General features: G+C 36.6%; 1 protein-coding gene across 2 annotated transcripts; it reads right to left on the bottom strand.

Moving 5' to 3' along the window:
* Nucleotides 1-614: 614 nt before the first annotated feature.
* SLC38A2 (solute carrier family 38 member 2) lies at nucleotides 615-14753 on the bottom strand. Of its 2 annotated transcripts, XM_036758630.1 has the most exons (16): nucleotides 14306-14753; nucleotides 12827-13110; nucleotides 12498-12579; nucleotides 12248-12363; nucleotides 10128-10201; nucleotides 9949-10041; nucleotides 9681-9762; nucleotides 7664-7746; nucleotides 7001-7059; nucleotides 6706-6879; nucleotides 6249-6328; nucleotides 6026-6126; nucleotides 4920-5044; nucleotides 4430-4574; nucleotides 4219-4316; nucleotides 615-3558 (listed from the first exon to the last, which is right to left on the bottom strand). In XM_036758630.1, exons 2-16 carry the CDS (start codon nucleotides 12946-12948, stop codon nucleotides 3460-3462), a joined length of 1533 nt encoding a protein of 510 aa, XP_036614525.1. In that variant the 5' UTR covers nucleotides 12949-13110; nucleotides 14306-14753; the 3' UTR covers nucleotides 615-3459. The 2 variants fall into 2 exon arrangements, with proteins under 2 accessions (XP_036614525.1, XP_036614526.1); XM_036758631.1 differs by lacking the exon at nucleotides 12827-13110 and having other exon boundaries at nucleotides 14306-14595.
* Between the last annotated feature and the right edge of the window lie 1795 nt (nucleotides 14754-16548).

The raw sequence follows: 16548 nt of genomic DNA, 5'->3' as shown, positions 1-16548 counted from the left end.
GATTAAAGAATAGACAAAGCACCTGCTTGATCTGGACGAGCTAAGGAAGAGACCAACTTATTCAGAAGTAAACCTAGTGGGAACTCCACAAAAGGACTCCCAGCATTAGGAAAGTTTTGTAGTAACTACTTTGAGTTCACTCTCCAGGGAACAATTCTCAATCTCTCTCTCTCTCTCTCTATATATATATATATATTTTGGTGTTCTTTTTTGCCTTTTGCTACAAGTAATGGAAAGATAGCTAGGTGGTACAGTGGATAGAGTGATGAGCCTGGAATCCTCCTCTTGAGTTCAAATCTAGCCTCACTGACTAGCTGCGTGACCCTGTGCAAGCCACTTAACCCTGTTTGCATCAGTTTCCTCATCTGTAAAATGAGCTGGAGAAAGAATTGGCAAACCACTCCATTATCTTTGCCAAGAAAACTCCTGAAGGGGTCAAAGTCAGAAATGACTGAAACAACAGAACAAATGATGCGGGGTAGGGGGGAAGGAAGGAAGACCATATTTGGAAATTATGATAAAAAAGGCATCAATAAATAACTGGATAAAAAAATCTGCAACTAAATTACATATGTTAACAAACTGACAAACCCATTTCTACTAAACAAAACACATTTACAGATTACGCACATATTTATTTTAGTTTATTTAAAACATACAATGTTTCATTGAAACGGTGAAGCACTCTTTGCCAACAAACCATACCTGAATTGTTGGACCTTACAGTACAGTGAGTATATACAATATATACAGATTTTTAACACCTGTGTAGGAAGGCCTTTTTCAACAGATCACATTTGTAACTACTACATTTTAAAAAATAAAACCTCCATGAAACAAAAATGAATCTGTTCTATTTTGATTTCTTAAAGGTTTTTGATTTAGAAGAAACTTGTTTATTGCAAATACAATTTAAATTTTAGTATGTGTTCTTACACAACTTGGTAGCTCATGTCATTGTAATTGTCCATACGGCAATTTTTAGGGGGACGATACTTACAGAGGCATACCATCATAAAGAAGTAATAAACTAAGAAGAGTATGTACATTTAAACCCAATACCCAAACCTTCATTATATACAACCTATTTACAAATATATACTGACACATGATATATATACAGAGTATCATAAATATTGAAAAATATGTTAGCTTTAATGGATTAATGTTGTTCTATAAATTATATTACAGTTATGACTGAAATACCTGTGGAAGACAGTAATGTAAAAACAAGGTGACAAGACAGTGGTTTAATACTGAACATTGCTCATTAATGAGGATATGTTTTAGGAACCTCAAGGCAGACAGGTTAACTTGTAGGAAAAATCATGCATTGGAGTAGCCAAGTGGTAACAGCCAAAAATGATGGGGAGACTTCTGACATCCTTCTGTTGTAAAAGGAATTGTTCTTTTGTTTCTGATTTTGCTGGGGGAAAAAAAAACCTAAAATAATCTCATCCATTTAAGAATGAGATGTTAAAAAAAAAATCTTCAAATGGCATTCCCTTACAGTTTTCAGGTGCTAATTTAGCAATTATTTCCAAGAACTCAAAGAGGAATGCTGATTCTTGGTTTGAACTAGAGTTGGGCTCTGGGGTACTGATGGCCCACTCAAAAATGTATAAAAGAAAACAACAGTGCATATTCTCTAGATTGTACCTAATAATTTTAAATACAAAATTAACCCTTGGTCTCATTCAATATATCATTACTGGTTATCTTCCAGTTGCATGAGATCTATAGATTATAGATGTTTGTGGTCCGTAACCTTACCAGTCACATAGAGTACATAAGAATGCTGAATGACATAAACCATGTCTGCCAAATTCTGACTCCTGGAACTGAACATAGTTCAGTTCAAGAGAAAATTGAGTCAGATAATTTCAACATTTGCTTCTCCCAACCACTAATGGAATTATGTAAATTCAGGTTTCTAGACATTATGCCAAATGAGTATAGTACCACAATTGTTTGATAACATATTCACCATACACCTTAACACACCATAAATGCGTTCTTAGAAGCCAGGTTTAAATTCACATTTTTCTCTAACTGGGATCAAAATGAAACAAGTGAACATGCAGAACCAAAAGAGCTTCTTATACTCACACTGCACTAGTTTCTTCAGCCACTGATCAGACAAACAATTCTAAAGTGAACAAGTGTGAGATGACAATACAGTGCATATGAGTTTAAAGAAGCATCACTGCATGAGTATTCTAATTGCCTGTACAAAGAGAACTTGTATCATAGACCAAATACTGGTATAACCCATGTATTAGGCCTCTAGTGTAGATAAGACAATAACAGAACTAAACAGTCATTAATCAAGTAATTCACACTTCCAATAGTGGATAAATAATGAGAAATCCTGTTAGTTCAGAAGTTTCTGAATACAATGGTTAACACCTACAGCAAGCAGATCCTAGTCATCCACTGCTGTAAGTCATTTGCAAAGAGCAAATGAATTTTCAGCTGACTGAAAAACCTAACCATAGCTGTCAATGTAACTCTAGAAATAGGTGGTGCAACTGAATAAACCCTGTTTTACCCAATTGCACTATTTGGTACCTTGAGTTCTATATATTAGTTCTTTATTTACCATAGAAATATTTGTTTCATCATCTTCCATTTTAATGGGGAGAAGTCTTTAAAAATTTCGTAATTTGAATCTTTCAGGTTTTAGGGGGATATAGGAAGAAGGAACACAAAAAATAGACTTAACATCTGATTTGGGATAGAGTATCAATTAACAAATGTTTACTAATTTTACCTTTTAATTAATGGAGATTTGAATGAAATCTAGGTTTCTAGTCAATGATATACTTTTGCTCACATTGGTTTGAATGTATAATTTTCTTTAAAAATTACTTGTTTTGGATAAAAAAAGTATTTGGCTTATTATGCCTATAAAAAGGCAAGTTAATTCATAATACTAATAGTTTTAAACACTAATGAAATATTTTTATTTGGTCTATTGACCTTATCTGGATAAAGTTCAAAAAAGCAATTTCTTAAAAGTAAAATAGTGCTTTTGAAGTCTTTGTCTTTTTTGGTACAAAAAATAATAGTGTTCTCTCTAATGGTTATTTCAACACTTCACTGCAAATTAATAATTATTTCTTACATCAAATGGTTCCATTAGGCACATTCAAGTAAAATCATAAAATATCCAAGTTAAACAATGAAAAAAAGCCAAACATGTGGCTTGATAAAAGTTAAAGTTGTCCATTCTCTGGAATGGAATAAAATTGTCACTTCCTCTAGCAGGAGACTCATGCGGTGTGTTGTTAATTTCCATTTCTTTCATGCAGAACAGCTTCTTAAAGAGTTCATTAATTCTGCACAGGAAAGAACCAGCAAAAAATCTGCATTGCAAAAGGAAGTGAAACTGCAAACATAAGTGAAGTTCCGTTTTAGTAGAGAGTTGACTGGTATTCAAGTTTGTCGTTATGATAGCTAATGGCCATCTGAAGAGGCATTGTGGATCCAATCAAGAATAATCAAAGTCATGCTTCCAATCATTACAAGAAAGCCACTTAGCAAGAAGAATACAGCCTAGAAAAAAAGGAACATAATTTAAAAACTGGTCAGCAAATCTAGAGACTATCCTTATCAAGTGAAATCTGCTAAAAAGGATCTTGTTATCACTGCTAGAAACATTCCTATAATTTTCTACAATACCCTAAAAAAAGCTTTAACTAATAAAATTTTAACATTTTCAGGAGGCCTTAAGAACTAGATGTCTGATCACCATATAAACTTTGAATTGCCAATACATAAGACTTTTGAGAACTACAATAATTTACAGAACAGATGAGGGAATTTTGAAAAAAAAAATTAAACCATGTTTTCAGTGGCAAGGAAATCAGGTAAAAGTTTGGTCTATCCACCCATGTTACATACTAGTCCTTTAAATTACTTTATCCTAACAATTCTTTATGATTGCTAATACTCCATTCACTCTTAGGTTACAGCTGTTTACAGGATGCAAGCCAATCAACCAATTATTACCTAGAAGTAATAATAGCAAGACAAAATATAAGAGCATATATGTGAGCTTTCCCACTAAACTGGCTGCAATCAACAAATTAAGTTAGTATTACAGAAAACAGCTTCATTTTATTCTGGATCAATCAGTCTGGCTATAAGCAGCCAGTATAGGGTAAATTATTAATTTCTGCTATAAAGTCATCATGGATTTTTTTCCTCACTTACCCCAATCTTCTGCACAGATTTCATTGATTCTTTCTTTACTAGTTTGATATAAAAAGCAGAAGGCAGAATAAAAATCAACATGGCAGCAGCAGAGGCACCTATTTGCAAAAACAAAGTTTTCATAAATTAAGTATTAGGCATGTCAAATGGTTATCAAAATCACACTTTCTGGTACCTAAAAAATGTAGAACTGATTTAATTCAAAACTTACCAATGAAACCAAAGATATCTCTAATGGTTGGGACAAAGATGACAAGCAAATTGGTAAATCCCAAGATAGACACAGTAATAAAACTATGACGCCACCAGCTGAAATCCTTTGCTGCGAATAACAATTGAATGAGTGAACTCCGGATCTACAGAGGAAAGGAAAAAGAGAATTAGTAGAAATATTAATAAGCTAGTAGAAAAAAACAAAATGAAGTCAATGATTATGAGGCAAAGGACAAATTTACTTTTCCAATTAACTACTTTTCCAAAGTGAAAGTCCTCCCTTTTGCTCCCTTGGAAACTTGAGCAGGTTAGATTTGTCATGTTTTTGATTATATAAAAATGCCTCAGGCTGAGAAGTCTACAGTTTTTTTTTTAAGTCTTTGAAAAGGAAAATAGCAAAAACTTGGGAATACTTAGCCATACCCAAAATCTCAAGTTCACATAAAATCACATGAAGAGAGATTCATTACTGATCTGACAATACTTACTGGGAAAATCACCACAGGTACTGTGAGTGTAACAGCCATCAATACTGCCAAACGGACGATGAGAAGAATAATATCAGCACCCAGGACTGCAGAGTAGGTATGAAGCAGTTCTGGTTCAACATGTCCTATAAGGAAGATGAAACAAACTGAGGTGATAATCTGTTTTCAAAGGGATAAATTTTGCCCATTAGATGTTCGAAATGACTTCAACAGGATCTGTGGACAAGTAACTGAGCAATATTTGGCCCAAAAGTTGGTAGCTACTCACAAAACAAGGCTGTAAGAGGCCAATAAGATTAATTTGGAATTATGTAGTTAATACAATTAAAAAAACATTAAGTGGCACATTTTTAAAGAATCAAGTGTAGATTTAGCCACATGAATTCCATTAAAAACAACAGGAGCCAAGTGGCTAAATCTTAATGCTTGGCTTAGAGTACTTTTTTTTTTACTGTGGGGGGAGGGAGAATGAAGGGTGGAAGGGTAGCTAAGCATGGGAAAAAGTCTCTTTAAAAGGGATTCTACTTAATTTGAGTGATAGTAAATGGATAATACGCTAAATTTGTAGAGTCTAAATCGTAGGATAAATTATATTATCCTGAAGAAGAGAAAAAAATCCTATTTTAGGTATGTACTATATAAGCTACCTCCAATTATTAGAAAAATGGCATGTTAAAGGATTAGATTTGTTCTAGGGGTTACAAATAGGTCCCCCCTCCCTAATTTTAGTGTAATATAAGGAAGAGCTTCTTAATAATAAGCTATCCAAAAATGGAACGAGCTGATTTGCTGGGTAATTAGTGGAGCAGGAGGGATGTTCCATCACTAATGGAGCAGGAGGGAGTTTACTGGAGACCTTCATTATATTCATGCATTATGCAGAGAAATTAGGGGTTAGATTAGACATCTCTAAGGTCTCTTCTGAGTGGGATTGTATTATTCTGTGGTAGATCCAATAATGTAAGTTCTTAGGTTTAAAATTTATTTCTCTTTGGGGTGAGGGACTTTTGAATGCTGTATTCTTTGATGTCGGGGTATAAAAAAAAGGATCAATTTCATGGTTAACTAATCAATGATTTTTTAATTGTAAACTGGACATTATTTACCGTAAAATGTCAAGTATCCAAAGATGGCGGCAAGCAGGTACATGAGAAACATGGCAAAAAAGGAAATCTTGGACACATTCATCATTCTTCTACGACTTCGGCTATTTAATTGGAAGGAAACATGCAGATAGATCTTTAGCAATAAAAATGCACAGTATGTTACCTTTTCCCATTTTTCCACTTTTGCGTGTACAAATCAGTATCAAACATACAAAATGCTTACCCCTTCAGCTCTTCATAAATAGGAAGAATGGCAGGATGGCAGACAAATGAAAATGTCAGAATTGGCACAGCATAGACAGTCTGAAAAGCAAATAAGAGGACTGAACATAATGATGTATTAGCTTATCAATAGCTACTGAGGAAGCCAAAGTTTAATTTTTTTTTATTCATTTACAAAACTCTAGAATTTCTTATCCTTCCAATTAGTTTACTGTGTAGGTGACAGCATAATTTTTCTATTCTAATTTCAGTTACCTGTATTGTTCTGTATTTTTTTAAAAATCTGTTTAAAAAACCAATGCTTTCCATAGAATTCTCAATGACTAATTAGTTCATCTAATCACTATTTAAGCTATACAACCTTGTTTATTCTTCTGATTAACATATTTTCAGTTAAGTGATTTCATTTCTCTCTTAACTCTATACTCGACTTCTAAAAAAGAAAGAATTATAGTTACCTGTGAGTTGAAGATAAAGTACCGTGGCTCACAGGAATCATCATGAGTCATGTTAAATGAGGTTTCTGGTGAAGATGTAAAAGTTGCTGTCAATTGTGTTACTGTGCTATTTAGTGTCTCATTCATCAGTGTAGCTTCAAAAGGACAAGAGATTTGAAATTTCTTGCACATCACCTAAAAATAAAATTATGGAGGCTTTATATTTTGTTGCTCTATATGACAAAACATCATAAAATAGCCCCATTTGAAAAGTGGTATCATACATGATGCAGTCCAAGAATGAAATTATACCTACCACAATCAGAAAGAACACCATACACAGCAAGGAAAAGCCACTTGTATATCCTAGATATCCTGTAAGGGCATGGAGAGGGAAATCAGGCATTAGAGGAAATGTGTTTCAGACAAAGGTATTTTTCTCTGAGATAAAAAAAAATCTTTACTTTTGCTATTTGTGAAAAGACTAAGTACCAGAGTTCACTAAAATATGGATATATTCAGGTACTTTAGAAACTGGGTCTGAAACCAAGAATGTTAACAGTGTAACTTATTTATGTGACAGGTTTTTTTCAAAATTAAGAGGCTATAGTTCAGTAATTCTAAACTGCAAACAATCCAATTTAAAGATTAAAAACTGATACCTGGTTAGGACGAGGGAGTAACATTTCTTATGAAATATGCCAAGCAAATACCAGTAAAATTCAACATTGAGGAGCATTCCTAAAATTGACAGAAGCCTTCTCTTATACTAACTGCAAACACCTACCACTAGCACTAATCTTTCAAAGCCCCAGAATTGGTCTAATCTTGATCTTTAACAAACTATGATCCCTGGACAGATGCTAGGCCCTCCTGGGAATCCTTCACCACCTTGTCCAAGTGACAGGCCTGTTTCAAAGTGCCAGAAATAATTTATAACTAATTTTTCTCCTAACTGTTTGAAGTTAGGCTTACTTACCTAAATTTCTCAGCAATGACAAAGGAAGAATAAGCACCAACGATACCAGCAAAACTAAATAGTCACCATTCAGGTACCACTCTCTGAATAAAAAGAAAACAGTAATGTTCAAAACTGGTCAGAAATGAAAATTTGGTTTCTCCTCAGGAAAAATGTTCATCTGGCTTCTTTAAAACTAAATGCCTACCTCAGAATAAACCTTTTAGAGATAGCTACCATAAACCCTAGATAAGAATCATTTTTGGACTTTAAAAAAAAGCTGAAGGACAAGTTTAGAAAAGCCTGTTCTTTTAAGGAGTTATGGGAAAGTTACTCTGGGGAAGAAAAAAAATAATTACTATACTTTGCTGTACTAGATGGCTATATTCACTTAGTTTAGAAACTGGTCTGAAACTAAGAGGGTTAACAGTATAACTTTTGTCCCACTGTTTATTCTGGGAGCACTGCCAACTAATTCATAACATAAAGTGTTCCTTAAAGGCTTGATACTAATGCCACAAACAAAGCGGCACTGTTAAGCAAGTAATCTTATCTTCAAGCATTTTTACAAAGATTATACACTAACTCTGTCATTGCTTTGGCTTGCCATTTTTGAAATTGAAAACAAGGAATTATGTAAGTCTTTCACGTGTTAATAAACCAAAACATTTCAACAAGAAAATATTTCCACACTAAGGGAAAATATATACATAATGATGAAGCAAGAGCTCAAAATACTGGGAGACTTTCTCTTAACTCAAACCGTAAATAAATTTTAAAATTTTCCCTAAGCTCATAGGAAAAATTTATAATATTAGATCTGTTTACTGTACATCATGGGTTATCACATTTCCATAGGAGCATCAGAAATTTCTTTCTATAACTTAATTTTTCTACTAAAAAAATACTCAAGACTCTATTTCTATTATCCTATATCATCCCAAGATTTCCATTTCTCACTCTTGAGATATTAGCATATTATCACAGAAAACTGTTATTTCAAGGTTTAAGTTAACAACCCAAGTTTCTGAAAATTTACCACTTGCCTATCTTTTAAAATATTTAAATCTAATGGAATATTAATATGTGGTATCTTAGAGAATAAAAAAATTCTTCACATGTGCACTTTAGATAATACAAGCTAGACTACTTGGCAAAACAACTTTACTACAAGGGGCAGGCCTCCATAGCATAATCAGCACCAAAGACTGCCATTCCTGATAGTCCTCATTTTCCACAACTTCAAATCTAGAGAACTGATTATGCAGACTATTACTTTGGACAATCAAAAGCTTCAAACTTAAACACTGTGTTGAATTGTGTTTGTGTGTATATGTAATATGAAGTACTTATTAGAATAGAGTGCTAAGTCTAGCTTATATGACAACTATCATAATAAAAGAAAAAAGTTAGATTCTAAGAACTAGGGTAAATTTATTATCCATACAATTAAGTGGCTGATTAAAAGTTCTCAAGTCATTTCAGTTCAATCTAGTAGAGGGTTTTTCTGGACCATATCCAATTTCTTCATGGAATTTAGATGGTAAATCATAAATGTTCACGTTATAGCCATCTTTGCTGAAATTCATCTATTCCATAGAGTAACGAAGCCTAAATAGTAATGGCATTTACCATAGAAACTAATACTAGTAATTATGTGATAACTTGTAGAGAAGCATTAAAGTATATTTGGGCCCTAAAAATATACTTAGTTTGAATTTTCCATTATTGTTTTTAACCTGTAAATGTTATAAAAATCAAATTCTGCACATGCATAGTCACTTTAATACCAGCCAAAAAAACTGGAGACTTGCTATAGGTAATAAGAGTAAACTGAGTCAAAACAGTAAAATTCAAAACTTCATTTGAGCTTTAGTAGGAAATATAACTAATATAACATCATATATTACTATGGAAAACCAGGCCCAATTCCTCTAACTTTACATACTACACTTTTAATATTAAAAAATTCAAATCTCTATGTTGGTTTTCTTTTTGAGTCTATAACAGTTCTCTTATGAAGAATCTTAACACCTACCCTTTATTTTCTTCAATGCTCATTAATGCTTGGATCACCAATGGTAACTCATATTTCACTATGAAGAGGTAGCTTGACATTGCTAGAGAAAAACAAAATTATACCATTACATATCTAGGATCTAGTACATGGTACAAGTCATCAAATGGTGTCAATATTCAAATATTGAGGTGAGGTGTGCTATGGCCATAAATTGAGGAGGAGAAGGAGGGAAGACCAACTTCAGTGGCAGTACAGCAAGATTCAAATGACTTTTTAGAGCCCTTACCTCCAATGTTTTGCATTGTAATTGACCCAGAAGCTGCAAGTTTTCCAGCCATACCAAATGCTTTATGTCCTAACTGCTCATATAATAGAGACCCTGTAAATTTAAACACAGAGTTATAAGTATGTATTTTAACAAAAAATAGCTATACTTCTCTAGAAAAAAAAATAATTCTACTATACCTCCTTCATTAGCTGTCTTCAAAAGGAGATGAACAGAATACAGGGAAAATATTGACACAATTGTCAAAAGAATTCTGGTGAAAGAAAGAAAGAACACTCAGCTAATCAAAAAGTATAACCATGTTTATGTACTGTACAGAATTTGGCAGAACAAGTACAATTCTCATCCCTGTGTGTGACACATGCTTGCACACACACGACCATCACATACAAGAAACAAATTACCCATTAATGGGAAATTTTTTTGGTCCTTAAGATAGGACTGGTGGTATTTTCTGTGCTAAACATAACCCTGTCCTTCAGAATTATATATTCACTTTTTCCAGCAGTAAGAATGAGTCTTATTTGTACCTGGAACTCAAACTAAAATTTATCAAGGTAACAGACTGTCCATGATATTGCCACTTGCCCAAATCCTTCCTCTTCTCTTTCACTTGATTGGGCAGAAGCAAAAAATGCTAAAGGAAGGAGCTTTAGGACTGAATTTGACAAAGAACTTCCCTGATGTCCCCTATTCTTCTTTGAGGGCAAAAAATCAGGGAAAAACAGTTTAGTCAAGACAGACTTTCTAAATAGACTACTAAAGTAGGTATGATGGAAATCTGTTTCCTTTGGATTATACAATCCCAAAAAGCTGTTTATGAATCCATATCCTTGAAAATTGGGCGGAACCCACTCAGTCTTATTCATTCAATGTATCTTCAGATGTTTTTGAAATTCTATCATCCCTGAACTACCAAATAAGTAAGAGATAAATTTTATAAGAGTACCTCTTAAAATATAAAGTGATTTCCAAAAGGCAATATCAGCATACCTAAGAATTTGTTTTCAAATTTTATCTGGTCCTCATTTTGAAATATAACCAATTTCACTGCCAATAGAAATCATATTTTCATAGTCACCAAGACTAAACAAGCACTAACTTAACAGAGTGCAGATTACTGAATTAGACTTTTTAGCTCTGTATTATGTATATACAAACATGTATGTACACCCACCACTATATCCACCCATACAGAGACAGACAGACAGACAGACAAACAGACAGACAGACAGACACACACACACACACACCCTTCTAAGTACCTCAAGAGATTACTATACAATAATGATGCCATCTAAAATAAATCAAAGCACCAGTAATTGTATAGTTACAAATACAATGTCCTGAAAAGGGCAAAAAATCATTTAGCAAGTTACCAACTTTATGATTTGAGGTTTGGGGCTTTTTTTTCCCTTCTTGCTCCTCTCTATTTAGAATACCTACCAGACGTCTTAAAATTTGGTATGCCCCTAATGAAATCACAAGACTCTAGAGTTTAGGGTTTTAAGTCTCAGGCCAGTGAAATTTTAACACGAAGCACAGCTTTGCAAAAGTTAATTTGCTCAAAATACATATTTTCCAATCAAATGGAAAACACAGGAAGGCAGTGTGTCAGAATGTTTACGGTCAAACTACAATGACACTTGTTTGAAACAACAAAATGTTAAATAGGCTATAGGTCAATCTCTAGGGCCCCTCCAGCTCTAATATTCTCCAGATCTAAGTCTCTATGCTAGAACATTCAGAAAGAGCTGATTCCAACTGGGACAGCCTAAAGATAAAACCCATTCACCACCCATTTTGACAAAATGTGGCAGTCTCCCAACAATCAGAACAAATTCTATCATTTTGAAGAAAATGAGAATATTTCATTTAAACCAAACAAGTCTAGATGTGTAAATATGATCATTAAATCCTGCTCATTAAAAGTGGTCCATTTCTTAAAGAACTTAAGGGGGGGAGAGGTCACAACCTTCAAATCTATTTATGGTTAATAAATCTGGCTTCTGACTAGAAAAAATTAAAGGAATAAACAAACACAGCAATCCCAGTGTTCGTAACAGCATAAAAGAGTCCCAAGATGTATTAGATATTCTGGACTTATGCTTTCAATAACTAGAACATACGCTAAAGAAAAAAAAAAAACAAAAAAAACTTAATACACATACTGGGACATTATTATTATAAAAATGTTTTTATTTTTTCAAAGGATCTGAACTGTTAAATGACACTATAAAATTTTATTATGTTAATTATGCAGCATAACCAGGTATGCTAATTTTTTATAGATACTTACACAAAAAGGGCAATTCCAGTGTTAGCCATGGCATAAGAAAGCCCAAGGATTCCACTGCCCACAATAGCATTGCTTAGATTAAATACTGACATACCAAAAGAAGTTGTACCTGGATGCTGTCAATTCAAAGGAAAAATAGAAACCAAATTAAAAGATAAAAATGATATTAAAATTTTGAAATCTAGGTATAAAGCTATTGCTGTTTTTTCCACAAAATGACACATATATTTTTCTACTGCTTTTAACTTACAAAGTCTGTTTCATACTTCTTCTTTCCCAAATTCGATTCAAGCAAAAAGTTTTGATTTTCAGGATCCATGTCTACATAATGGCTGCAAGAAAAATTATTTGAAATGAGACTGTTTCATAACAAACAATCATCCCAAATATGTTAGAACATTTTTTATTTAGCACAAAAATATCATGTAGATCATTCATGCAAAAAAAGGAAATGTTTCTCCATACTAAATTTCACAATGGTAAAGTGTATTCCCGTGTCCCCTCCTTAAGAAACTTCTAAAACGAGAATTCCTGGAAAGGCATTTTGAAAAGAAAGAAAAGTGTTGAAGTTCTCCTGACCTCTTCTTCATAGCAGCTTGTTTGGTGGGATATGAATAGGTGAAATCATTGCTGTTGGAACTGTAGCTACTGCTGTCTTCATCTGGAGAAATGTTAAACCTGCCCATTTCTGCTTTAGTCATGATAGGACGCAGGGGGAGGAGAGTGCAGAGGAACCTGTCTTAGTTTGGAACGAAGTCAGTGGTCCCTTAAGTGCTGCTCCCTTCTGTTTATGGAATCAACCCAAAGGTTCAGCTCAGCTCCTTTTGTCCTTTGCGGCTGGGTGCAGCGCACACTCGCCCAGTCTGGGGAAGGTAAAAGGGAAACGTCAATACTGCAGTGGTCGCCTAGGCTGGGTCACGTGGCAAGCTGCTGCTGCTGCTGCCGCCGCCGCTGCCGGGGAAGCTCATCAGGGCTGATTCATCCTCAGCCAGAGGAGTGGAAAAGTACCAGAAGAGAGAGGGGCGGGGGAGCTCGAGGAGGGAGAGGAAAAGTACAAGACAGTCTATGGAGGAGAACAAAGATAATCTCCCACCACTACACACTAAAGTGATTCATCCTCAAAAAGGCAATAAATACCCTCATGCTCATGCGGAATTTCATAATTACATCAACCCAAACTGGATCAGCCCAAGAAGTACTCTTGGAGTTTCTTTTTTTTTTTTTTCTATTTTCTCCCTCGGACATCGATATAGAAGGGGTGCGTGAGCCACACATTTCATACTGTCTTAGATGTTTGCAATTTTAGTGGCCTCGAATCATCTCCCACTTTTTTATGATGTTCTAACCCTTTCTATTCCTCCCCGCCACCCCCTGTACTTTGCTGGGAACCGCAAAAATTGGAGTATAATCGGTGGCAATATAATTTACTTTAAAAAAAAAATCAACTAACCAAAAGTTCCCATTCGTTTCTTAACAATGAAGAAATGCTCAACTAAACAACCAAATGACCTCCCAGGCCATACGGGCCGTAAAGGCCCGGTCTGTTTACACATTTACAGGAACAGGGTTCAAACACACCAGCTTTCCGCCCAGGCCTTTTCTACGCCAGGAAACTGATGCAATATTGATCGTCGATTGTCACACATCCTCCGACCTGCATTTCCTAATTACTCGCCCAAACCTCTATTCCCCACTCCCCACAGAACCTGGGCCCCCAGGATTTAAAATGATAAATGCAAATTAGTCACAAGACCGCACCAGAGGGATCGCCAGCTTCGGGGCTCCCCTCCCCCTCCCTTAAAAAGATGCAGCAGCAGCGGCGGCGGCGCCCCCCCCTCCCCCCGCTCCCCCGCCCCGTGCCCAGAGGCTCGCGATCCTCTGGCTGCCGGCCTTCAGCGGCGACCAACGCCCGCCAGCCGGCCAGGAAGAGGCCCAACAATGACCGCCGACAGGCAGACGCCGAGGGCTAGATCCCCGGCTTCCCTCGACTCTCCCACTCGCGCCCTTTCCCCCGCTACTCTGCCCCCTTCAAAGACGGTTCAGTTCGGGGGTTATTACCTTAGATGATTTCGGGGGTTCTTGGCTCTGGCTCCAAATCTCACCAAAAGGGTTTTGCCAATCAATTTTCAATGAAACTCCAAACCGTAAAACAAAGAACTACAAACGGCCCAAAACAAGAATCGAGCGGAAAAAAAAAATCCTGAGTCCCCACCCAAATCCCGAGCGGTCCAGAAGGAAAAGGGAGCGTAGGTAGGTGTCGGCGGGGCAGGGCGGACGCGTGGTGGACGGCGGGGCCGAGGCGGACTCCCCGGTGATAAAGACAGGCTCGGAAACAACGTCGCGCGGCTCTGAAGAATTTCTCTGAGCTCCGGGTTATAGGCTCCAAAGTAGGAGACTACGTCAGCGGGAGGGAGGAGACAGCCCGCCGAGAGCTCTCTCCTTTGTGTATCAACACCACCTGAGCTCCGCCCCCCGCTCCACCCACTCCTCGACCTCCCCTCCTCCCCAGCCCAGCCCAGCCCAGCCCAGCCCAGGGGCCTGGCCACCCCTTACAACAACCCTCTACCTCTTTGGGCCTCTGCTCCTCTCTTCTCTCTGGGGCGGCCAGCCCTTCTGTTCCCTTACCTTTTCTATGTATGTCACGGTTCATTCTTCTGACAGGAGCTCTGTGACCCGGGGCTCCACTAGCTTCCTTCGCAGAATCGAAATAAATTACCCCCAAACACTTCCCATTGATAGTTAATTTCGACCCAAATTCAGTTCCTTTCTACTGTTCTCCAAATCCCCTTTCTTCCAGGTCTCTAGGAGCAGCTTTCCACCACCTCCTAGGACGTTATAAGACATAGACACATACTGGTTCCTCTGGATTGGGGCTGGGGGAGGAGGAGAGAGCAGAGGAGCAAGAGTAAGAACTGGACTAACAAATTAGAAACCTGGACAAGGTGTCTTCTGGGTACCTGAGGACTTCTCCTCAGTCCATTCTCTGAAGTATGTCATCATACTTTTGTTTGTTAACTTATTACCTCTTTTCCCCTCTCCCCAACCTTTTCCTTCCATTTAAAGTTTTCTTTTTTGTTTTTTACTGGGTTTGTTGGAATGTTAGACTGGGATGTTTTTCTTCCTTAATAATCAGCTCTACCTGACCCCCTTTTCTTTATAATGGTCTTACTAAGGCACAAACCCCCACAGGCACCTGCATTTTGGAACCAGAAGGTCAAGATTCTCAATGTTGAAAGATAAGACCACTTAGGATGATCTGACCAGTTGCTCTTTCTCTCTGAACCTTGGGAAGCTAGGTAGAGCACAGAAAGGTGGGTATGAAAAGATTTTTTTTTTTCTTTTAAGGAGATATGTGTAACTTTCTATTTTGGTAGCTCAGGGGACTATCAATCCTTTGTAGTCTTTCAAAGCTTTATCTCTTGCAATAGATGTGGAAGTAAGGGAAAGACATCAGAAGATAGTATGATTTTCCCTTCTGTTAGTATATTTCCCTGACTCCAAAAGTCTCCTTATGGTCCCCCACAAACCCCATGCTCCCCTCCTGCTTCAGGACTTTTGTTTATGCCAGAGGGTAAGTTCTTTCTCCACTATAACATCTACCCTACTTTGATGTCTCCCTTCAATAAACTTCAATAAACTACAGATATTGTCCATACAGAGAGGCAGTTGAAGTAGTGGAAGGAACTTTGGACACAAATTCAGATTTTTGTTTCAAATTCTGCTTAAGACTAGGGGTCTCAACTTTCTAATCTGTAAAACTGGAATAACGAAATTGTTCTAGCAAAGGACTTTGTAAATGTAGTTGATACGTGTTTTCAGGATCCTTATTTCAATTCCCATCTTCACAGATGAGTCTTAGGTCCTAAAGTAAGTCTACCTCTCCCCTTCAGGGTTCAATGGCTACTCCTGACTCCATTATTCTCTAATGTCCTCAACTTTATTCCCCACCAGTGCACTCCCCGAAAGATTATCATTTAAGAATCATTTTAGTCAGCTGGCTTCATTTAAGCAGCTTTCAGAAAAGGGTATTTACTTTTAGAAAGGGGTGGTTCAGTAAGAATAATTGCAATAAAATATTCCCACCTCAGAAGTCTGTGACACACTTTCCTACAAACACATATACAGCCTGGGAAAAAGTGGGCTCAGTCAGAGGGTATATTTGGCAAAGGGGTAACTCATAGCTACTGGATGCTGGAAGTCCTCTTTCATTCCTGGGTGCTCAAGAAATTTCCTTCGAGTATGGTGCAGCTTCTTCATTGGGCTCCTTGTAGAAACAAAGCAGACACTGCCATCAGATGTTT

Source organism: Trichosurus vulpecula, chromosome 5 (assembly GCF_011100635.1).
Source record: "Trichosurus vulpecula isolate mTriVul1 chromosome 5, mTriVul1.pri, whole genome shotgun sequence".
Taxonomy (NCBI): Eukaryota; Metazoa; Chordata; class Mammalia; order Diprotodontia; family Phalangeridae; genus Trichosurus; species Trichosurus vulpecula.
This window is presented reverse-complemented; position numbering and strand designations above follow the sequence as displayed.

Bases quoted from the DNA above. Each gene is read 5' to 3' on its own strand.
- SLC38A2 (XM_036758630.1), bottom strand. From the start codon at position 12,948: ATGACTAAAGCAGAAATGGGCAGGTTTAACATTTCTCCAGATGAAGAC. The intron at 7,060-7,663 runs GTAAGTAAGCCT...ATGCCCTTACAG, and splicing joins GTCATTGCTGAGAAATTTAG to GATATCTAGGATATACAAGT. The intron at 3,559-4,218 runs GTAAGTGAGGAA...CTTTTTTTCTAG, and splicing joins AATCTGTGCAGAAGATTGGG to GCTGTATTCTTCTTGCTAAG.